Here is a 23,228-nt window from a genome sequence, read left to right on the forward strand (position 1 = left end):
CCCTGGGGCCCCCGCGATCTCCTGTACGGAGCCCCGACAGCCCGCGGGAAGGGGGCGTGTCGACCTCCGCACGAAGCGGCGGCCGACACGCCCCCTCAATACAACTCTATGGCAGAGCCGAAGCGCTGCCTTCGGCAATCTCCGGATCTGCCATTGAGATGTATTGAGGGGGCGTGTCGGCCGCCGCCTCATGCGGGGGTCGACACCCGCTATCTCGGCGGAGAGCCGGGGGGCCCCGTACAGAGAGATCGCGGGGGGCCCCAGCGGTCGGACCCCCCCGCGATCTCAAACTTATCCCCTATCCTTAGGATAGGGGATAAGTTTTTCACCACTGGACTACCCCTTTAAGTCATTCACTGCTACGTCGGCAGGTCTTGCTTGCTGTCTTCCTTTTTCTTTAGGTCACAGTCTCCTACAAGCTCCTTGAGCCGAGATAAATGTTGCAGAGCCCTAAGGAGAAAAAGAAACAGAATTTATCCACACCTCATCTCCTCACCTTCCAAATCCCATTAGTCTATGTCCTCCAGCATTGAAAAAGTCTTTACACCCTTTAACTTTTTCAGGTTTTGTTATGTTGAGGCCTTGTAAATGTATTAAAAAGGAAAAACAAACAATTGGCATGAGACAACTCTGTGAATGTCCTTGAGTGGCCAAGCCAGAGCCTTGATATGAACCCAATGGAACATCTCTGGTGAGACCTGAAAATGGCTTCCACTGATGGTCCTCATCCAACCTGACAGAGCTTGAGAGGATCTGCAAAGAAACATAGAAGAAAACCCCCAAATCCAGCTCTGTAAACCTTGTGGCCTCATCCCAAGAATACTGCAGTCTGGAATCAATGCCAAAAGGTGTTTGAAGTCCTGAGTAAAGGGTATGAAAACTTATGTCACTGGAAGATATTAGTCTTCCTTTTCAATAAATTAGCAAAGATTTCTAACATTCTATTCTCACTTAGTCATTAAAGAGTATTGAGTGCGGAATAATGGGAAAACTAGATTTATTTTAGCACAAGGGGCAACATAACTATGTAAAATAAGTGAAAGGTTCTGCAGACTTTCCAAATGCATCGCACATTAGCGACATTTTTCATAGGAAAAGGATATAACACTAAACCAGCTCTGTGCCCCTCTTCACTCTGTAAATTGTTAGGTGTCCCAAAAGTCAGACCCTGACTGTGATGGCAAATCCTAGCGATAGGCCCTTTTTATAAAGTTTTGACCTAACATCAGATTTCGTGACCAGAACTTACTTTTGTAGCGACTTATTCACCGGAAAAATCTCTTGATCCACCCTCTGTATTTCAGACTCTGCCTCTGTAGAAATCTAAGACATATAAAAGTGGTCATCAATAACTTCTCGATACAGAAATGCTATCACTTCATATGCTTGTGCCTGAAGTCATACAACTTGCGCTTGGATCTGTAATGCAAGATAACATCAAGTCTGTTTCCTCATTCCTATTAGTGATAACTAAGAAGTATCCCTGACTGAGCACCTTCTGCTTACATGGGTTTTCCAGTGTTATACCGGCCGTGTGAGGATGTTTGTACACAGGGGCACACACTATAATCTTGCCATGGAGACCGACACTCACCTTCTGGAATTCCTTGACATGATCAGAGCTGGTTTCCTGATTGAAGTTTTGCTGGAAGGCTTGCAGATTGTAGAGCATGTGTTTCAGAGCCTCTACAGGACCGTGGTGATCCCCGCCGGAAAAAGAATTAGTCTGAAAATTAAAATACACTGTCTTGAATAGGGCCTGTATTCAGAGTCAGTGAAAGAGGTTTTTTTTTTCTCCTTTTGCTTTATTGTTAGAAGGCTCCGCGGAAATTTTCACACAACGTGGTGTAAGTCGCCCCTTACCGCTTGCAATAAAACACTGGCACATATTTGCCTCAAATATTGTAGAGCAATGGAGTAGACTTCAGTGTATTTAATTAAAAAAACAAACAGAAAAAAAAAAAAAAAAAAAAAAAACACACACACACACACACACACACACACACACAACACTAACCTGTTAAGGATGAAGGGCGTACCTGTACGCCCTGGTCCCATTATAAGAGTTTAAAGCATGCTCACAAGCTGAGCATGCTTCATACCCCATGGGTCCTGGTTGCTATCAGCAGCCAGGACCCAGAGTTAATTCCGGATATCGCCGATCGGACCGATGCCCGGCATTAACTGCGGAGTCTGAAATGTTAAGAAAACGATCCCAGCAGCTCAGTGGAGCTAATTGGGACCACTGCGGTGAAATCACGAAGTTCTGATCAGCTGAGAGGCCCTTACCTGCCTCCTCACCGTCCAGCCGGTGATCTGATGCTCCCAGCCAGCCATGGCAAGCTGGAGTAGCAGAACACCAATAACACTGGTCAATGCTGAGCCAAAGCCCAGCATTGAACAGTGTAGGTGATCGAAAGATTGCATGGTACAGCCCCTATGGGGACTATAACAAAGGTAATAAATGTGAATAAGCCCCTCCCCTAATAAAAGTTTGAATCACCCCCCCCCCCCCTTTCCCCATTTTTTAAATAAAATAATGTAACCAAACATAAATAAACATATGTGGTATCGCCATGTGCGTAAATGTCCCAACTATTAAAATATAAGGGTAGTTAAACTGCACAGACGATTGTGTACACGTAAAAAAATACCCAAGTCCAAAACTGAGCATTTTTGGTCACTTTATATATCATAAAGAAAAAAGCGATCAAAAAGTCCTATCAAAACACAAATGGTACCGATAAAAACTACAGATCACAGAGCAAAAGCCCTCATATAGCCCTGTAAGTGGAAAAATTAAAAAAGTTATAGGGGTCAGAAGAGGACAGTTTTAAACCATTTGCGTAGCTCCCATTAACATCATCAATAGGTAGCTGTACAACTTCTTTACTGAAAACTCAGCAGCCAGTAAGTATTGTAAGTTTTAACAGAAAAAAACATATAAAGAGTATATGAACATGCAACCTAGGGTGCAACCTAGTATGAAGTCTCATAACAATAGCCAATCAGACTGCATCACAGGTGATTAGGTGACCAACTCTCAGGTATATTCCTTCTTCTTTGCTGCTCAGCAGTGTGACTAGATAAGTACAGAATTTTCTCTCACACAAAATTCTCACTTTTCTTAATTATTTCCATTGCTATTCAATTTAACAAAAATTGTTATTTTTCTCCTCTTATCTTTCATCTATTATAATATCTTAATCTCTTTATTTCCTATATATCACTTCATAGTTTTCTCTTATATTCCGTTTACCTTACAATCATTATTGTGGTATTATTAACCTTTGGTTTACATTCAATTTACCCTATTTCCTAATTTATCCATCTTATTCTTTCATATATTTTATATTAGACTGCGACTCTTATTTTCATATCGCACATTCTGCTCGTCTTTCCCCCGGTCATTCCGGTCCCTGTTACCGCTTCATCTTTTCTACATTATCCCCGTTTCATTTCACCTCACCTTATTCCATCTTTCCCCTTGTCGTCACCGCCGCCATTATCGCGGCTCGAGCACTCCCTGTCCTTCTCCGGCGCTCGTGCAAGTCTCGCGTGACTTGCTGACAGAGAGGTCATCCTCTGTCTAGAGTCCACGGGATCTCGTCATTCTCCTCAGAGTGACTGAACCCGGAGGACGCATAATTCCCCTCACAGCATATCAACTTTTGGATACTGCATCCAATTGTGCAAATTGTTTTATTCTTAATTTTATTTTAAATAAGTCATATATTCATTCTCCATCCTATACTGCCACTCGGTGGCTGTTTTTCAATATAGCGTATTTATCGGGGTATACCACGCACCGGCCTATAACACGCACCCTCATTTTACCAAGGATATTTGGGTAAAAAAAGTTTACCCAAATATCCATGGTAAAATGAGGGTGCGTGTGTGCGCATGCGTATACCCCGATACATCCCCAGGAAAGGCAGCGGGAGAGAGGCCGTCGCTGCCAGCTTCTCTCCCCCTGCCTTTCCTGGGGTCTAGAGCCCTGCTGCCGGCCCTGCTCTCCCGCTGGCTATCTGCGCCGCTGCCCGTTCTCTCCCCCTGACTATCTGTGCCGGCGCCCCATTGCCGGCGCCGATAGCCAGGTGGAGAGAAGCGGCGCCGACAATGGGGCAGCGGCGCCGACAGCAAGGGGGGAGAGAAGGGGCAGCGGCACCCATTCCCGGCGCCGCTGCCCCGTTGCCTCCCCCCATCCCCGGTTGCATAATTACCTGTTGCCGGGGTCGGGTCCGCGCTGCTTCAGGCCTCCGGTGTGCGTCCCCTGCGTCGTTGCTATGCACGGCGCACTGACGTCATGCGCCGCGCAGCGATAGTCAGGGGGTGAGAACGGGCAGCAGCGCCGATAGCCAGCGGGAGAGAAGGGCCGGCAGCAGGGCTCTAGACCCCAGGGCAGGCAGGGGCAGAGAAGCCGGCAGCGCTGGCTGTCTCTGCACCGGCAAAGCCGCTGCAGTTCATTGATTTAAAGAGTCCGCTTTAAATAATTGAACTGCAGCGGCTTATCGGCGTATAACACGCACATAGACTATAGGCTAAAAATGTTAGCCTAAAAAGTGTGTGTTATATGTATGTATATATGTTATATGTGTGATAAATACGGTATTTCCTACATTATATATTCCTTCATATTCCATTATAGTCATTTTCATTGATATCGGTTACAGTGTGCTTTGGACATTAACTGAATCTTTAATTAATTATTCTTTTAATTAATTCTTCATTTAATTAATTGGTTATTTTTCCACATTTAATTAATTAATTTTAATTATTTACACATATTATTCCTTAACCATATTTCTTACAGATACCTTTGTTTTTGCTCTCTACATTTATATTTCAGAATGTCTGAAGAAAATAAAAATTCTTCCACAGAAAACATCCTACCAGAGAACTTGCAATCTTTGGTGGACGCTTCTATTTCAAAATCCATTAATACAGCGCTACAATCCGCAGTCTCTGCGTTACAAAGTTCCATTGACAAATCAGTGTCATTGGCCATAGCTCGCTCTAACTCAGCGACTATGGGCTCTGTACCTCCCCCTAACTCCTTCAGACCAATTCTGGTCCCCTGAGGAGTCAGTGTCCCAATTGGCTAAGGGACTTAAGGGGCCAGGTAAGGCAAAGTCCAAGAGACGCCATTCTTCTGACGGCCCATACTCCCCTAAACATGGTAAAAATACCTCAGGAGTACGCCAAGATACTTTGCAATCTCATAATTTAGAAATTGATCATTCTGCTACTACTAGTGGTTCACATAAACCACTAAATTTACCCTCAACCCGTGAGGAAGCTCAATCCATCAGGGTTAAGAAGTCTAGCTTCAGAGCTAAACCAGACTCTTTCAGAGTATCCTCCTCCGATGAGTCAGCTGACTAAAATTGAGGACGTTGAAGAGATACTATATGTCTCGGAGGACAGTGATGCTAATCATGATGACCCTGGCAATCAGGAAGACACTATGTTGATTGAGTCGGGTGACACATATTTTGACCCAGCATTAATATGTCATTCACGTTCTGGGGAATGGCTACCAAAGGCTAAAGTAGCCGAATTTATATCATTATGGGCCAATAAACCTCTTGACAAACCTTCACGTAATAAATTAAAGGCAGAATGCCCTAGGCCAACTCTGCCAAATAATGCCTCGTGCACCCCAGAATTGGATCCACTCATCGCAAAATTTCTATTTAAATCTGGTAACAACCCAAAAAAGGGAGTGGATAGAAGTTTTAAGTCAGGACAAGTTAATGGACCTATTGGGCCCCCTTACAAAAATTTGGGATTTAGCCGAGGAGGCTTCCACCTCCAATACCCCAGTAGATACCGAAACCCTTAAAGGGTGGGCCCAAAGGGCTATATGTATTTTCAGGAATGCTAATGCTTCCCTTTCCAACGAGCAAAAAAACGCTCAGTTTTATTCAAAATCGACCCCCAATTGACCAATTTGGCCACGGTAGAGTCTCCCAATCCCACCAAGGGAATGCTCTTTGGGGATGATTTTATTAAGGAACTGAATAAATATGTCGGCCTTTTCTCCTCCCTGAATAAGGCCCAAGTATCACTGAAAAAAGTTCTCACAGCGAGTTTTTGGAAAGGCCGGAAGAGGACTGAGCCACTTTTCCGGACGTTCTTCCCAAAATAAGTACCACAGAGGCTCCTTCCCCCAATCATCATCTCAATCTTCAGGCCCCTCCTCCGTTCCCCCTCCCTTTTTTCCATACAGGGGCAGACCATGGAGGGCCAGAGGTCAAAGAGGATATCCTCGTTCAAGACCTCCCACAGGTAAGCCTACCTCAATCTTCTTCCCAAGATATTCCGCTTGGGGGGGGGGGGGGGGGAAGACTCCTGTATTTTTCCCACAATTGGAAAACGATTACATCCGACTCTTGGATCCTGAACACGGTCAAGGGTTATCAAATAGAATTTGTCACTCCCCCTATCCAAACCTACCTACCTCATCCGATACAATTTTCACAAACAGACAAAACTCTTAAAGATCAAGAAATCAGAGACTTAATTACCAAACAGGCAATTATTCCAGTTCCATCCCACTCACCAGGTTTTATCAGCAATCTATTTCTGCTGGAAAAGAAGGATGGAGGTCACAGATCAGTGATCAATTTGAAACTACTGAACAATCTAGTGATTTATCGACACTTCAAAATGGAGGGCATACATTTACTAACATTTCAATACAAGTCTATGGGAGGGGGCGTGGCGGTCATCACGCCCCCTCCCATAGACTTGCATTAAGGGGACGGGCCGTGATGTCACGAGGGGCGGAGCCATGACGTCACGCTGCTCCGTCCCCCGTATCGCCCGTCATTACGCACAGAGCGAACTCGCTCTGGGCTGTAATGATAGCGCGGTGCCGCAGCGGGAATCCCAGGGGTCCCCAGCAGCGGGACCGCGGTGATCTGACATCTTATCCCCTATCCTTTGGACAGGGGATAAGATGTCTAGGGGCGGAGTACCCCTTTAAAGGCGGCCAATTGGTCCTCTGACTCTTTTAAAAATCTTTTATTTCAGACCTGAATCTCATGTGTCTATGTTATTATTGTAATAAGAAAGTAATTTTATTTGATACATGTCAATAATTTTATGTTATTTCAATTAAGCTTTGAACTAGCATAATACTAAGCGTCTTGTCTTGTCATAAAATTGGGAATTTTCCTATCCTAAGTGACGGAAAATTTGGATTTTATTAAAGACAAGATGCGAGTATTATCCCTCCCTGGACCCATCCCTATAATATGTTTTCTGTCTCTAATTATTCAACAGCTCCACAATAGACTCCATGCACCATTGGACATCATCTTTGAAGTCATTGCATGGGCCCTATATTCCTTCGGCTTCCATTCATCCTACATTATCTTCGTTGTCAACTTCCTATATTCTTCTACCAGTTGGATGATATTCCGCAAAGAAGAAGGAAGATACCTGTGATGCAGTCTGATTGGCTATTGTTATGAGACTTCATACTAGGTTGCACCCTGGGTTGCATGTTCATATACTCTTTATACAGTGGTCCCTCAACATACGATGGTAATTCGTTCCAAACGAGCCATCGTTTGTCGAATCCATCGTATGTTGAGGGATCCGTGCAATGTAAAGTATAGGAAGCTGTACTCACCTGTCCCCGCCGCTCGAGATGGTGTTCCAGCCGCTCCCGATGGTGATCCCCGGCCTCCGCTGGGCTCTCCGCTGTCTTCTCCGGTCCTCTTCTGTCTTCCGCAAGGCCTTACTGGGCCTGCGTAGCGACGCCATTACGCCGCTGCGTACGCCATTCCTATTGGATGGCGTGCACAGCAGCGTATTGACGTCATCGGAGAGAGGGCCGAGAAGACGCCGGAAGACCAGCGCTGGACCCGGAGGGCACCCCGGAGCATCATGGAGGGGTAAGTAATACTTACCGCACCACACGGGGAACATTAAGCTGCTATCCGGCAGCAGCTCAAGCATTTTGCGCTGTCGGACAGCAGTTAATGCGATGGCCCCGACATAAAAAAGCATCGCATGTCGATGCTGACATCGACATGCGATGGCCTCTGAGAGGCCATAGTATGTCGATTTCATCATATGTCGGGGCCATCGTAGGTCGGGGGGGGGGGGGGGTCACTGTATGTTATAAAAAAGTCTTTTTCTGTTAATACTTACAATACTTGCTGGTTGCTGAGTTTTCAGTAAAGAAGTTGTATAGCATAATACTCGCGTCTTGTCTTTAATAAAATCCAAATTTTCCGTCACTTAGGATAGGAAAATTCCCAATTATAAATCACTATTTAACTTACCGTATTCTCTTGCTGTACACAATCCTTCAGGAAACCTTCTACAAGATTTGACTTAAAAGCTTTGAGCCTCTTAATCTCCTCGTCTTCACACAAGACATGGACAGGGGATTTGCTAAAAAAAAAAAAAAAAAAAAAAGTTTATTTGGTTACTTTGTTCCAGTTACAAATCCCAGAATGCATTGCTTTTCCTCAGCTCTTCATCACAGAACTCCCACCGTGCCCACAGCATTTCAGCTAGTTCCCCACCCAGAGCTGTTACAGAACATCTAATTCATCCAGCTGCATTCATTTCCTGTCTGCTCCTCTGCCTGTGTCATTGCTCAGCACAAGGCAGCATGCTGTAAACACACCTCATTCTCCCAAAATGCCCCAATAAAAGATAGAAATGTGTATGTGTGGGGGATGGTGATGTAGGCTGCAGGGGCTTATCAGAGGTGATGAGTTGAATTGAACTTTTGGTTTAGATTTGATCTTCAGCAACATGCTGAGTACCGCTATCCTTTCTACAGTTTTGGGATTTACATGGGCTTAAAGCATTATGGTCATTAAAAATAACTTCTGACGTGTTCATCAGACATGTCAAAAGTTGTTGATCGCACCAGGTTTCACTTCCGAGACCCAAGTTGATCGTGAGTTATTTGCTGGGGAAGCAGGTGGCATTGCACTCCGCTGAATGGCCGGCGGAGAAATCATTACATTTCTCTACATACAAGTCTATGCAGATAAATGTACGGATCTCTTAGCCTGCCGAGGAGTGGAGCGCAATGCTGCCCGCTTCCCTGGCGAATAACTCACGATCACACTGGGTCTTACTCCTGAAACCTGGTAGGATCAACAACTTTTGACATGGCTGATCGACATGTCAAAAGTTGTTTTTAAATTACAGGAACGATTTATTAAATAGAGCACCACTGCTAATTAATTTTAACTTTTCTCTACTTAAATATGAACTGTTTTCAGCAACATCGACTACTCCTAACCTCCTAGTTCCGTCTGGGTTTCCTGCTTCTGAAGTTTACTACTAGGGACGTTCAAAAAGTTTCAGCACTTTTATATTTTCGTTGAAAGCGGTGAAGGTGGAAGGAGTTTTAATTGGTTGTGTCTTAGCGTGTCATGTGACTAAGGAAGGTGGCTAAGCAGAAAAGTGATGTAATGTGTTTTGCAATAGCAGTTAAAGGGGTACTCCGGCCCCAAGACGTCTTATCCCCTATCCAAAGGATAGGGGATAAGATGTCTGATCGCGGGGGTCCCGCCGCTGGGGACCCCCGCAATCTAGCATGCAGCACCCACCTGTAAGCACGGTTGGAAGCTCTCAGTGTTATGCCTCCCGACCACGGAGACGGAGTGTCGTGATGTCACGACTCCGCCCCCGTGTGCAGTCACGCCCCAACCCCTCAATGCAAGTCTATGGGACTTGCATTGAGGGTGCGGGGCGTGACGTCACATGGGGGCGGAGTCGACACGTCACGATACTCCGTCCCCGTGGTCGGGAGGCATAACACAGAGCTTCCAGCCGTGCTTACAGGTGGGTGCTGCATGCTAGATTGCAGGGGTCCCCAGCGGCGGGACCCCCGCGATCAGACATCTTATCCCCTATCCTTTGGATAGGGGATAAGATGTCTTGGGGCTGGAGTACCCTTTTAAAAATTTAAATAATGTGGAAACTATTGAATGTTCCTCATACTGTAGTGCTTGTTTTATAATATCTTACTACGAATATGGGACTTTTTCCCAGGAGCGCTCAGCCTCCAGGACTTCCTCAGTTCGGGGGCTTTGGTTATTAGGCAGAAGCTGCTGTGATGTGTCTTGGTGTATGATGCCTCCTGCTTGTTCTGATTCTGGCACAGGATGATCTGTAATGAAGGAATAAAAAAGTTATAATAAACTTTGCCTAACAAACCATGACAGGAAGGAGGAAACATCCCCTGCCAAGAATAATAATAGGGCGATGCTTACTTTTCACAGGTGTATGTAAATTCTCTAAGATATCCAAATGAGACCGGGCAGAATGCTTTCTACTGTTTGTGAGGTTGCCAGAATTAACCATTTTGTAGCCTCGCTGGTCATAGTGAATTAACTGTGAATGGTCCGAAAAGTTGAGTGATGAGCAGCCAGGTAACTGGTACTGGGGTATTTTTGTGACTGGATCAACTCTATGGAGAGTCCTTGTAACGTGGCTATCTACATCATCCAGAAGTCTGTGGTCCCTTAACCAGACTGGATATTTGACGTCAGGAATACTAGTGATTCCAGACACCCCCAGTTCAGATCTCTGACTGGTCAGCCAGCGCGGGTAACTCTTATACAGCAGAGACGTTGAATTATTGTCAAGTCCAGAATGGTTTTCTCTGTCCGTTTCTCGCAATAAATAATCCCTCTGACTTTTTCCTCTACATTTCTGAAGATCCTGAAAGCGGAGCCTGTGGTCTCGAGGGTCTAGAGCGTGGATGTCTGTCCGTTGGAGAGATGAAGAGGTTAATGGAGAAGTCAGAGCCGCCACATTGGGAGAGAACCCGTATTCTTTCTTCAGGTTTTTCCTTCTTTTCCGCTCAGAGGCTTGAGAGAAGGACAGGGATCCATCGGTAGGGAAGCCCAGGAGATCATCTGTGGTCAGGCTTAGCAGGTCGGGGTCACGAGGAACGTATCTGCTCCTGGTCAGAGATCGTTTGTGCCGAACTGAGGAATTAACTGCACACAGGATAAGAAATAATTATTATACTAGCATCTATACACCGGACCATCACAACTAAACTAATTTTTGTTAAAGTGTACCTGTCCTTTTAAAAACTTCTGACATTTCCTAGGTTCATGTCAAACCAGTCCAATCAGTAGAACGGGTAAGAAAATTGCCGCTCTGCGTATATGTAACTGATAAAGTGCCTACTAAGCGGGATAAATCACTTTAACATACCAGAATAACAGATGTATCAGCTCTTTTTAATTTATTACTTATTATTTTATTTTTATTGTTGTTTTAACAAAGCTTTTATTAAGGGAAAAAATACATATAGGGGACATTTATCAAGGTATTTAGAGCCTTTTTTTGCTTACAAAAGTCGCCCATGCACCTAAACATATTTTTGTGCAACTTTTGTGGGTAAGCAAAAAGTTACAAACAGCCTTACCTAAGCAAATTTCAGTTTTCACTTTGCAGTGCTCAGGTATGTATGATGTGCGAAAGTCCCAAACCCCCTTCAAAAGTCACAAGTCTGCTCCTGGTCAAGTACAAAACTCCGTATGTGAGCAAATTAAAAAAGTCGTCGTCGGAGGGTGAGATGAATGGCGATGGGGTGTGTCAAGAGATGAGCGGGGGCTGCGGGAGATGAGCCGCGGTGGCGGAGAGATGAGGGTCGGGGCAGTGGAGCTGGCCGGCTCCCAGAAATATGAAACTACACTGTAATTTCATATTTCCCGGCCGGTGCCGTGATTGGCCAGTTGGTCTCGGCCAATCACAGCACCACCCGGGAAATATGAAATTACAGTGTACTTTCATATTTCTGAGAGCCGGCCGGCTCCGCTGCCCTGGCCCCCCCCCCCTCCCCTCATCTCTTCCTCTGCCACTAGCTGTTACAGGATTACAACTCCCAGCATGTCCTTTCAGTGAGGACATGCTGGGAGTTGTAGTTGTAGCGGTGAGCGGGCTGGTGGTAGATGCAGGCCGTCCGGCTCCCCGGAATATGAAACTACAGTGTAATTTCATATTTCCCGGTCTGAGCTGTGATTGGCCGAAACCGACCAGCCAACTGTTGCTATACTACAACTACCATCACAGGAGTTATAGTTTAGGAATGGGGTGCCTCCAGCTGGAGTTGTAGTTTAGCTACAAAGGGCCTCCAGCTGTTGCTAAACTACAACTCCCATCATGGGAGTTGTATTTTAAGAATGGGGTGTCTCCAACTGTTGCTATACTACAACTCCCATCACGGGAGTTGTAGTTTAGCTACAGGGTGCCTCCAGCTGTTGCTAAACTACAACTCCCATTACGGGAGTTGTAGTTTAGGAACAGCGAGGAGTTGTAGTTTAGCTACAGGGGGCCAACAGCTGTTGCTAAACTACAATTCCCATCATGGGAGTTGCAGTTTAGAAACAGCGAGACTTCAGCTGTTGCTAAACTGGAGGCACGCTGCTAAATTACAAATGATGGGGGTTGTAGTTTATCAACAGCTATAGGCTTCTTGTTTGGAAATGCTGGTTTATGGTCGTTTTCACCAAGAGAGGGCCAAGTGTATGAACCAATTTCTGTGTTTTTTTTTTTTTTTCTTATCATTTCAGATCCGTGTATGCAGAGGACTACGTCAATGTCCAGTGTGTTTTTTTTTTCTTTTTGTTTAATATTAATAAAATGGCTAACAAGGGCTTGTGGGGAAGTTTTTTTTAAATAAAAGTTCTTTAAAAAAAAAGTGTTCTTATTTTTTAATTTACTTTACAAGCTTTTTTAATTTACTTTACAGGCTGTCCAGGCATGCTGGGAGTTGTAGTTTTGCAACATTTGGAGGCACCCCGGTTGTCCTAAGACTGGAGGCACCACTGTCCTAAGAAATGAAAGCTGTGCTGTGATGATCGACAGTCTGCAAAAAACTATCCAGGCAAAATTATCGCATATTGGCTATATTATGAGATTTATTATATATTTATCTATTGACGACTAAAAAATGTGTTTGCCTGCTAAGGGTGCGCTCACACGGCCGTCTGTCCCCGTTTTTTTGTCCCAGTTTCGGTTCCGTTCTTGCAGGCTGTAAACAGATTAAAAACTGTTTTTAAAAAAATCCCATTTGTGTCAATGGGATTTTTTTATTTTTTTTTTTACAATTCGTTTACATCCGTTTGTACCCGTCTGCGCTCATTTCCGTTTTTTTGAGGGCTTGAGGGCAGAAAAAACGGCACATGCATTTTTTCTTCCGTCAAAAAAACTGAAGAAAAAAACGGATACAGTAAATTTAACATTGAACTCTATGGAAAACGGATAAGCCTTTAAAGGGGTACTCTGGTGCTTAGACATCTTATACCCTATCCAAAGGATAGGGGATAAGATGCCTGATCGCGGGAGTCCCGCCACTGGGGACCCCAGGGATTTTGCCCGTGGCACCCCGTTTGTAATCAGTCCCCGGAGCGTGTTCACTCCGGGTCTGATTACCGGCGGCCACAGAGCCGACAGGGTGTGACGACACGCCTCCGCCCCCGTGTGACGTCACGCTCCCAGCGGCGAGACTCCCGCGATCAGGCATCTTATCCCCTATCCTTTGGATAGGGGATAAGATGTCTAAGCACCGGAGAACCCCTTTAGTGTCATCCTTTTGCATCCGTTTTTTGATCCGTTTAAACTTCTGAGCATGCTCAGAACAAAAAAAATAAATGTATTTTTTAGTTTATTCACTGAACAATAACGGATCCAAACGCATAACATCCGTTATTGTCCTTTTTTTTTATTTTTTTAAAGTCTGTTTTTATTTTTGACGAGAGAAGAACGGGACGGGTCTAGACGGCTGTGTGAACGCAGCCTTAGTTTTTCAGTTTAGGAGCCAATACACATGACCTGTTCTTATATCCCAGTACAGTCAGCAGTCTGGGAATACTGGGTGATGACGGATCTGATGTCTCCGGCTCAGCTCTGCCCTCTTCTGGTCTCCGGTGAATCCTTCTCCTTACATTACATACCTCTTCGGGGAGATGTTATGAGTGCAGGGGATGGCTGGACAGTGATCTTCCCGGTGCTGGACGCCTCATAGTCCACAATATAATCCTCCAGGGCTTTAGTTGCAGAGTCGTACAGTCTGTCCTTGTACTGTATAGAGGCTGCGGTACGGTCGCCATCACTACGACTACTGCTCAAACTGCAGCTAGCCAGGAGTGACGAGATGGAGATGGAAGAATCCGGAGAGCTGGATGTGGCCATTTCTCCAAGCACATGTCAGTGCCCTTCATATAGTGCGGCTGGAAAATAAAGTTGTGCGTCAGAAAAGGGCACACATCACCGGGAGAATTCATTGACTTCCTCCCATGTCTCTTTAGCATTAAAAGGGGTACTCCGGGGGAAATTTTTTATTTTTTTTTATGAACTGGTGCCAGAAAGTTAAACAGATTTGCAAATTGCTTCCATTAAAAAATCTTTACCCTTCCAGTACTTTTTAGCAGCTGTATGCTACAGAGGAAATTCTTTTCTTTTTTAATTTCTTTTTTTGTCTTGTCCACAGTGCTCTCTGCTGACACCTGATGCCTGTATCAGGAACTGTCCAGAGGAGGAGAAAATCCCCATAGCAAACCTATGCTGCTCTGGACAGTTCCTGACACGGACAGAGGTGTCAGCAGAGAGCACTGTGGACAAGACAAAAAAGAAATTCAAAAATAAATAGAATTTCCTCTAGTAAACAGCTGCTAATAAGTACTGAAAGGATTAAGATTTTTAAATAGAAGTAATTTACAAATCTGTTTAACTTTCTGGCACCAGTTGATTTAAAAAAAAAGAAAAGTTTTCCACTGGAGTACCCCTTTAAATTGTTAATCAGGATAACTTTTTTACTTCTATAAATTTAAAGAGGTACTCCGACATCAGGTAAACATAAAACTGTTGCAGAAGCCTATAGCATTGTTTACCTATCTACCCATGATCTGAATCCACCCAAATTCCATTCCATCTTAGTCCTGTGCTTTCTGATTGAGTAGTTGTTTAGTACAATTCCCAGAATGCACTGCTTCCCATCACAGCCTTCAGACACCCCCCCCCCCCCAGCACTCCTGTCAATTCCCTTCCCAGAGCTGTTGCAGAACATCTTATTTTCCAGTAGACTACCACACAATTAATGAGGTTGCAGTAGCTGTAACCATTCCCTGTCTGCTCCTCTGCCTGTGGAAATGTTAAAGGGGTACTCCAAGTGAAATTTTTTTTTTTTTTTATCAACTGGTGCCAGAAAGTTAAACAAATTTGTGAATTACTTCTATTTAAAAATCTTAACCCTTTCAGTACTTATCAGCTGCTGTATGCTCCAGAGGAAGTTATTTTCTTTTTGAATTCTGACCACCTTTCTGTCTGACCACAGTGCTCTCTGCTGACAACTTTGTCCATGTCAGGAACTGTCCAGAGCAGGAGACACTGACAGAGGTGTCAGCAGAGAGCACTGTGGTCAGACAGAAAGGAAATGCAAAAAGAAAAGAACTTCCAGAGCAACAGCAAATCCCCATAGCAAACCTCATCTGCTGCGGAGAGATCCTGACATGGACAGAGGTGTCAGCAGAGAGCACTGTGGTCAGACAGAAAATACATTCAAAAAGAAAAGAACTTCCTCTGGAGCATACAGCAGCTGATAAGTACTGGAAGGGTTAAGATTTTTAAATAGAAGTAATTTACAAATCTGTTTAACTTTCTGGCACCAGTTGATTTAAAAGAAAAAAAAAAAAAAAAAAGGGGTTTTCACCAGAGTACCCCTTTAAGCAAAAGGCAGCATGTAGTACACACACCTCATAGACCCTAATGTCCCAATAAAGATATATGGGGGAAATTTATCAAAACCTGTCCAGAGGAAAAGTTGACCAGTTGTCCATAGCAACCAATCAGATCGCTTCTTTCATTTTTCAGAGGCCTTTTCAAAAATGAAAGAAGCAATTTGATTAGATCTAGATCCCTTAGTAACCAGACAGCAAAGGATAATGCATTGTCCTGGAAGAGAGGGAGGAGCCGGGGAGCTGCAGAGACAACACCACACTGACACTAATAGGACTACACAACTTCCTGACATAAGTAAATCACGCAAAAGCATGCTGAAGCCTCTACAAGTTGTGATAACACTATATTCATAGTATTAGTTATATATCTTAGAGCGAAAAGCTACAGTTCTAATGTTGGTTTGCAATTCACTACAGCCAATCTGTATAGTTTTTGTCATGTTTTATAAAAAAAAATTATTTCTTTTTCAGATGCCTAAAACTTTCCTACTTTTCTGTCTATAAGAAGCTATATGGGGGTTAGTTTTTGTAGTTTTTATTGATACCATGTTGGCATTGATCAGACTTTTTTATTGCTTTTTTTAAAGCACCATAGCAGTGTTTTTCAATCAGGGTGCCTCCAGCTGTTGTGAAACTACAACTCCCAGCATGCCCGGACAGCCGAAGGCTGTCCGGGCATGCTGGGAGTTGTAGTTTCGCAACAGTTGGAGGCACCCCGATTGAAAAACACTGTTATGGGGCTTAAAATGCTAATGTGCCTCCAGCTGTTGGGAAACTACAACTCCCAGCATGTCTGGGCATGCTGGGAGTTGTAGTTTCGCAACAGCTGGAGGCTGCCTAGTAGAAAAACACTGCTATGGGGCTTACAATGCTAATGCGCCTCCAGCTGTTGTAAAACTACACTCCCAGCATGTCCAGGCATGCTGGGAGTTGTAGTTTCGCAACAGCTGGAGGCACCCTGGTTGAAAAACACTGCTATGGGGCTTAAAATGCTAATGTGCCTCCAGCTGTTGTGAAACTACAACTCCCAGTATGTCTGGGCATGCTGGGAGTTGTAGTTTCGCAACAGCTGGAGGCACCCTGGTAGAAAAACACTGCTATGGGGCTTAAAATTCTAATGTGCCTCCAGCTGTTGTGAAACTACAACTCCCAGCATGTCCAGGCATGCTGGGAATTGTAGTTTTGTAACCGCTGGAGGCAGAGCCAGTTTGGAGGACACTGTCCTGTATGATATGATGGATGAGAGTTGTTTCCGTGACAACCTTACATCTATATTACAACCCCAGGTCTGCAAACTATACAGAACACTGAAAAGAAACGAGAAAATCTCAGCTGTGAGCTGCCGACCAATCAGAGCACGCGAAACTAGCGCCAACAGCCAATCACGAGGTACTGACAAATATCCAGCCAATCAGCAGCCACTAAGACAAACACGCCTTATCCAATCAGAAGCGCAGGCTGAGAAAGGCCGACCAATCACGGAGCAAGAGTAACTAACGCTTATAAAGTTTCTTTCAGTTTCCTGTCAGTCACACACCGGGGTACCGTTACCTGTAATAATAAACGTAATTCGGTGCGGACTTCTCCGCCGCTTCGTTACTCCTCCTGTAGCCCGCCACAACACCGGACGCGGCATCTTCCGCCTCCCACCATAATCCGCAAGCGCCTTCGTATTCCCCGCCTTACGTCTTGACGCTTGCCTCTGACCTGCTTGGCAACGCAAGATCCTTCCGCCCGCTTAAAAAAAAAAAATAAAAAAAAAGGTTCACGTGACCGGCGGAGGCATATAAGAAAATAAAGTTCCGAGTTATGTAAGAAAATACTGTAGAGAGTAGAAAAGTGCGCACAGAGCAGTCTTCTCTATGTGACATGTGCTGCTGTATATAATCCTGCTATAAGTGATTCTTAGTCACTGCGTCTAAACCTCTGACGTGATACTCTATAGTGAGAAAGTATCTAAGCTTAACATACTGTTTATTTGTAATCTAATCCTATCATGGGTGATGCTATCTGAGGAGCTGCTGTATCTAAGCCTATCATGGGTGATACTGTCTGCAGAGCTGCTTTATCTAATCTTATGGGTGATGCTGTAATGGGTGATTCCAACTGCTGAGTTGATGTGTCTCGGCCCATTCACACTTCAGAAAATGCAGTGCAGCAGTCTCCCATTCAGGGGTGTACACAGCAGAGAGACCCTGTTCAAAGCCCCCACCCATATCAATGGTTAATTATTTATTAAGGCTCCCCATATCGATGCTCTGAGACAGTGACAGACAGTCCCATCAGACCTCAGATCAGGCTAAAAATAAATAAAACTTACCTCTCCTGCTCCACTGCTCTCCATGTCCGCCGGGGTGTCCTAAAGCTAGCACCTTCCCTTCTGGTCTCCAACAGCCCGCACAGTCACGTGACCTGACTGTGTACAACGTCAGGTCATAGTGTGCGCTGTACGCAGTCAGTCTGAAGGAGACCAGAGAGGAGGCGGATGCCGGAGGGGTAAGTAGCGCTTCTCTCCACTGCCTCTCTTGCATATTGGTGAGCACTTCCAGAAGTGTTCACTAGTATGAAAGGGCCAGGGACGGCCAAAGACATTGTGCTGCCTTGATCCAAGACTGAAATTCTATCCCCCCCCCCCCCAAAAAAAAGGACTATGCCATAAAATTGAACTGCAACCCACATTAATCTGCAGCATTAGGTAGGCAGCAGTTTCCCCACATTAGGTAGCATAGTTTCCCCACCTTAGGTAGCATCGTTTCCCCACATTAGGTAGCATAGATTCCCCACATTAGGTAAACATAGAATGTGTCGGCAGATAGGAACCATTTTACCCATCTAGTCTGCCCAATAGACTAGGTAGATAGCATTGTTTCCCCACATTAGGTAGCATAGTTTCCCCACCTTAGGTAGCATCGTTTCCCCACATTAGGTAGCATAGATTCCCCACATTAGGTAAACATAGAATGTGTCGGCAGATAGGAACCATTTTACCCATCTAGTCTGCCCAATAGACTAGGTAGATAGCATTGTTTCCCCACATTAGGTAGGCAGCAGTTCTCCCACATTAGGAAGCATAGTTTCCCCACATTAGGTAGCAGTTTCCCCACATTAGGTAGCAGTTTCTCCACATTAGGTAGCAGTTTCTCCACATTAGGTAGCAGTTTCTCCACATTAGGTAGCATAGATTCCCTACATTAGGTTGCATATCCTCCCCCCCCCCCCCCCCCCCAATCACACACAGAGAGACACACACATAGACACACTTACCTGGCCTGCACAGCGCTTCTCCTCTCCGGCGGCAGCCTGATGAGTGACATCACTGATGTCCTCCTGCCCGGGTCTGCGGAGGTACGTCACTTGCTCGACTTCCCTCGTCAGACCCAGGCCGGCCGGCTGCAGACTCACTGTCTAAAGTGCCCGCTGTGCTATTAAGAGCCCCGGTTTCTTTAGAACAGTGAGCAGCGGTGGTGCAGCGGCAGGGCGGCCCTACCATGAACCTAGACACAAAAAAAAGGGGGGGGCAGCAAAGTGGCGCCCCTGAAAAGTGCCGCATGGGAAGGGCGGCGGGCCCGCTCACACGCTCGAACCGGCTGCACAGGTGAAATGTCCGCCCCTGCTCCCATTGTTTCCAATGAGATTCTGCTGCACTATTAACACTACCGAATTTCTGCTGCGGACATTCGGAAGCGGAAATTCCAGATCAAGTTCATTCTTTTTGCGGCCTCCATTGCCGTCCATTGAGATGGTGATTTCGGAGCAATCCTATCACCGGCTTGTTTTGCCAGTGGCTGCTACAAATGGAAATATTCTGGGCGGGGATTCTGTAGTAAGAATGAACCCTAAAGGTTCATATATGCTAAGAAAACTCTGGGCAGAAATCCCGGTGGGCAGCCGACTCCGACGCTAAAACCATGAAGACATTACCAGTCCCCATAACCAGAAATACATTCCGGTGACAATGTATATCCTTTTATGGTACAGTCATGGGATCTGCTGCATAATTTTGCCGCATATTTTGTGCAGCTAATTTTCCTACCCATTAAAAGGGGTACTCCACTGCCTCAGCATTCAGAACATTTGTTCTGAATGCTGAGTGCGGGTGCCAGGAAACGTGACATTATAGCCACGCCCCCTCAATGCAAGTCTATGGGAGGGGGTTTAGTGCTGCCACGCCCCCTCCCATAGACTTGCATTGAGGTGGCGTGGTGTGACGCCACAAGGAGGCATGGCTGTGACGTCACGAGCCGGGCGCCCGAGTCAGTGGAGTACTCCTTTAACTTCAATGGGTAGCAAAATCAGCAGCAGAAAATATGCAGCAGATCCTGTACGTGTGAAATTGTGTTCAATGTGCAACAATATCCCACTGACAGCAGCAGAATTTCCAATTTATCCGCTAAGAAATTCCAGGCAGTGTAAATAGTGTGAATGGGTCCAGATGTATTAGTTGTATCGAAACCTATCATGTGTGAGTCTGCCTGCTGAGCTGAGTATCTAATTCTACAATGGGTGATACGGTTTGCTGAACCCACGTTTCTAAGCCTATCGGATGTGATAGACTTATTTGATGTGGACGTGTTACCATTAACCCCTCAGACCCGACATTAAAGGAAATCACGTACTTCAAAAACGAGATTATAAAAAAAAATAAAAAATAAAGCAATGCAAAATGTATTCAGGCTGTCTTCCCAGTGACAACCCAGTCCTTTTGCATCTCTTTATGTGACACCGTGGTGCTCTTCATCTACTCCTGGTGCTCTACATCTAACTTCCTGGTTTTCGCTATCTAGCTTTTCTGGTCCTCTTTATTTGGTCCCTTTGGTCCTCTTTATCTATTGCTCTTGATGCCTTTAATACGATCTCTTCAGAGTTTTTCATCTGATCCCCCTGGTGCTCTTCATCTAGCCCTCTTGGTGCTCTCCATCTAATTCTTCTGGTGCTCTTCATCTAGCCCTCTTGGTGCTCTCCATCTAATTCACATGGTGCTCTTCCTCTAGCCCTCTTGGTGCTCTCCATTTAATTCCCCTGGAGCTCTTCCTCTAGCCCTCTTGGTGCTCTCCATCGAATTCCCCTGGTGCTCTTCCTCTAGCCCTCTTGGTGCTCTTCATCTAATTCCCCTGGTGCTCTTCCTTTAGCCATCTTGGTGCTCTCCATCTGACCTCTTTGTGCTCTTCATCTAATTCCACTGGTTCTCTTTATCTGGTCCCTCTGGTCCTCTTTATCTAGTGCTCTTGGTGCTCTTCATCTGATCTCTTTGGAGTTTTTCATCTGATCCCCCTGGTGCTCTTCATCTTGCCCTCTTGGTGCTCTCCATCTAATTCCTCTAGTGCTCTTCCTTTAGCCCTCTTGGTGCTCTCCATCTAATTCCCCCGGTTCTCTTCCTCTAGCCCTCTTGGTGCTCTCAATCTAATTCCCCTTGTGCTCTTCCTTTAGCCCTCTTGGTGCTCTCCATCTAATTCCTCTGGTGCTCTTCCTCTAGCTCTCTTGGTGCTCTCCATCTAATTCCCCTGGTGCTCTTCCTCTAGCCCTCTTGGTGCTCTCCATCTAATTCCCATGGTGCTCTTCCTCTAGCCCTCTTGGTGCTCTCCATCTAATTCCCCTGGTGCTCTTCCTCTAGCCCTCTTGGTGCTCTCCGTCTACGTTGCATGTTGCTCTTCCTCTAGCCCTCTTGGTGCTCTCCATGTAATTCCCCTGGTGCTCTTCCTCTAGCCCTCTTGGTGCTCTCCATCTAATTCCTCTGGTGCTCTTCCTCTAGCTCTCTTGGTGCTCTCCATCTAATTCCCCTGGTGCTCTTCCTCTAGCCCTCTTGGTGCTCTCCATCTAATTCCCCTGGTGCTCTTCCTCTAGCCATCTTGGTGCTCTCCATCTAATTCTCCTGGTGTTCTTCCTCTAGCCCTCTTGGTGCTCTCCATCTGACCTCTTTGTGCTCTTCATCTAATTCCCCTGGTTCTCTTTATCTGGTCCCTCTGGTCCTCTTTATCTAGCCCTCTTGGTGCTCTCCATCTAATTCCTCTGGTGATCTTCCTCTAGCCCTCTTGGTGCTCTTCCTCTAGCCTATCTGGTGCTCTTCATCTGATCTCTTTGGAGTTTTTCATCTGATCCCCCTGGTGCTCTTCATCTAGCCCTCTTGGTGCTCTCCATCTAATTCCCCTGGTGCTCTTCCTCTAGCCCTCTTGGTGCTCTCCATATGATCTCTTTGTGCTCTTCATCTAATTCTCTTGGTTATCTTTATCTGGTCCCTCTGGTCCTCTTTATCTAGTTCTCTTGGTGCTCTTCATCTGATCTCTTTGGAGTTTTTCATCTGATTTCCCTGGTGCTCTTCATCTAGCCCTCTTGGTTCTCTCCTTCTGATCTCTATCTCTTGGTGCTCTTCATCTAATTGGTCCTCTTCATCTTGGTTCGCTCCATCTGATTTCTTGGTGCAGTTCATCTAATTCCCCTGGTCCTCTTCATCTAGCGCTCTTGGTGCTCTTTATCTGGTCCCTCGGGTCCTCTTTATCTTAATTCTCTTCATCTGATCTCTTTGGTGTTTTGCATTGGATTCTCCTGGTGTTGTTCATCTAGCCCTCTTGGTGCTCTCCATCTAATTCCCCTGGTTCTCTTTATCTAATGCTCTTGGTGCTCTTTATTTGTTCTCCTAGTGCTTTTCATCTAGGGCTCTTCATCTGGACCCTCTGGTATTCTTCATCTAGTCTTTAAAGCATTAGTATCATTTGTAAAAACTTCTGACATGTCTTTCAGACATATCAAATGTCACCGGTATCAAAAGTACCTGTCGCCAAATAACTAACTCAGGCTATGTCCCCTAACTTCTTTTTAAAAGCTATGTATCTTACCTTTATTCTTGCTCACGTGCAGTCTCCCAGCAGAAGAAAGTGGGTGTTTCCCATTGGGCATTACATCACTGAAGCCGGCTGGGGGACCACTTCCGTCCTCGCATCTTTGCAGTGCTGTGATGAATAGAAGACCTCAGGCTCTGTGCAGCTTTCAGTGAGGCTCTTTGCAGCTGTCAATCAAGATCAGTGCAGAGAAACACTTCCTGAGTTTGGTCTCCTGCAAGACTGGGAGGATACCAAACTCACTGTATTAATTGTGGCAGGGAACAGAACAGTGCCACCTAGTGGCTGTTTTTTCACCTAGTGGACATTTTAAACATTTATGTTGATAATTTTAAAGGCACATGAATGGCAAAGTGTTTGCTAATAACACAAGGAACAATATATTAAAAGTTTTGTTGGTGACAGGTACTCTGTAAGATCGCACCTGGTCTCAGTTCTAGACAAGATGTCAAAAGTATTTACAAATGACACTAATGCCTTAACCTTTAAGGATCAGTCCATCTACTGCCTAGATTTATTTTTTCCTTAGAGCCCAATACTGAAACATATTCTTTATCCAAACTATTTCTGTTTTCTTATTTTTCTTTCATTTTTTGTACATTATTATGGAGCTGTCATCTTGTCTGAGCTGTGTTTGACAGCATTTAGAAATATGCTT

At 45.2% G+C, this 23,228-nt stretch overlaps 1 protein-coding gene across 4 annotated transcripts; it reads right to left on the reverse strand.

The window, feature by feature from the left end:
* Nucleotides 1-281: 281 nt before the first annotated feature.
* On the reverse strand, nt 282-18,075 carry C1H18orf54 (chromosome 1 C18orf54 homolog). Of its 4 annotated transcripts, XM_056544949.1 has the most exons (9): nt 18,058-18,074; nt 17,289-17,474; nt 13,956-14,231; nt 10,257-10,988; nt 10,012-10,153; nt 8,301-8,412; nt 1,595-1,726; nt 1,250-1,323; nt 285-450 (listed from the first exon to the last, which is right to left on the reverse strand). In XM_056544949.1, exons 3-9 carry the CDS (start codon nt 14,191-14,193, stop codon nt 360-362), a joined length of 1,521 nt encoding a protein of 506 aa, XP_056400924.1. In that variant the 5' UTR covers nt 14,194-14,231; nt 17,289-17,474; nt 18,058-18,074; the 3' UTR covers nt 285-359. The 4 variants fall into 4 exon arrangements, with proteins under 4 accessions (XP_056400953.1, XP_056400943.1, XP_056400924.1 ...); XM_056544978.1 differs by lacking the exon at nt 1,595-1,726 and having other exon boundaries at nt 282-450; nt 18,058-18,075; XM_056544968.1 differs by lacking the exons at nt 17,289-17,474; nt 18,058-18,074 and adding an exon at nt 17,005-17,105 and having other exon boundaries at nt 283-450.
* Between the last annotated feature and the right edge of the window lie 5,153 nt (nt 18,076-23,228).

Source organism: Hyla sarda, chromosome 1, assembly GCF_029499605.1.
Source record: "Hyla sarda isolate aHylSar1 chromosome 1, aHylSar1.hap1, whole genome shotgun sequence".
Classification (NCBI taxonomy): domain Eukaryota; kingdom Metazoa; phylum Chordata; class Amphibia; order Anura; family Hylidae; genus Hyla; species Hyla sarda.

Excerpts from the sequence above, each read along its gene's own strand:
- C1H18orf54 (XM_056544968.1), bottom strand. The coding sequence starts at position 14,193 with ATGGCCACATCCAGCTCTCCGGATTCTTCCATCTCCATCTCGTCACTC. Across the intron at positions 10,989-13,955 it reads CATAACATCTCCCCGAAGAG|TTAATTCCTCAGTTCGGCAC; the intron begins GTATGTAATGTA and ends TCCTGTGTGCAG. Across the intron at positions 451-1,249 it reads GTGAATAAGTCGCTACAAAA|GGCTCTGCAACATTTATCTC; the intron begins GTAAGTTCTGGT and ends TTTTCTCCTTAG.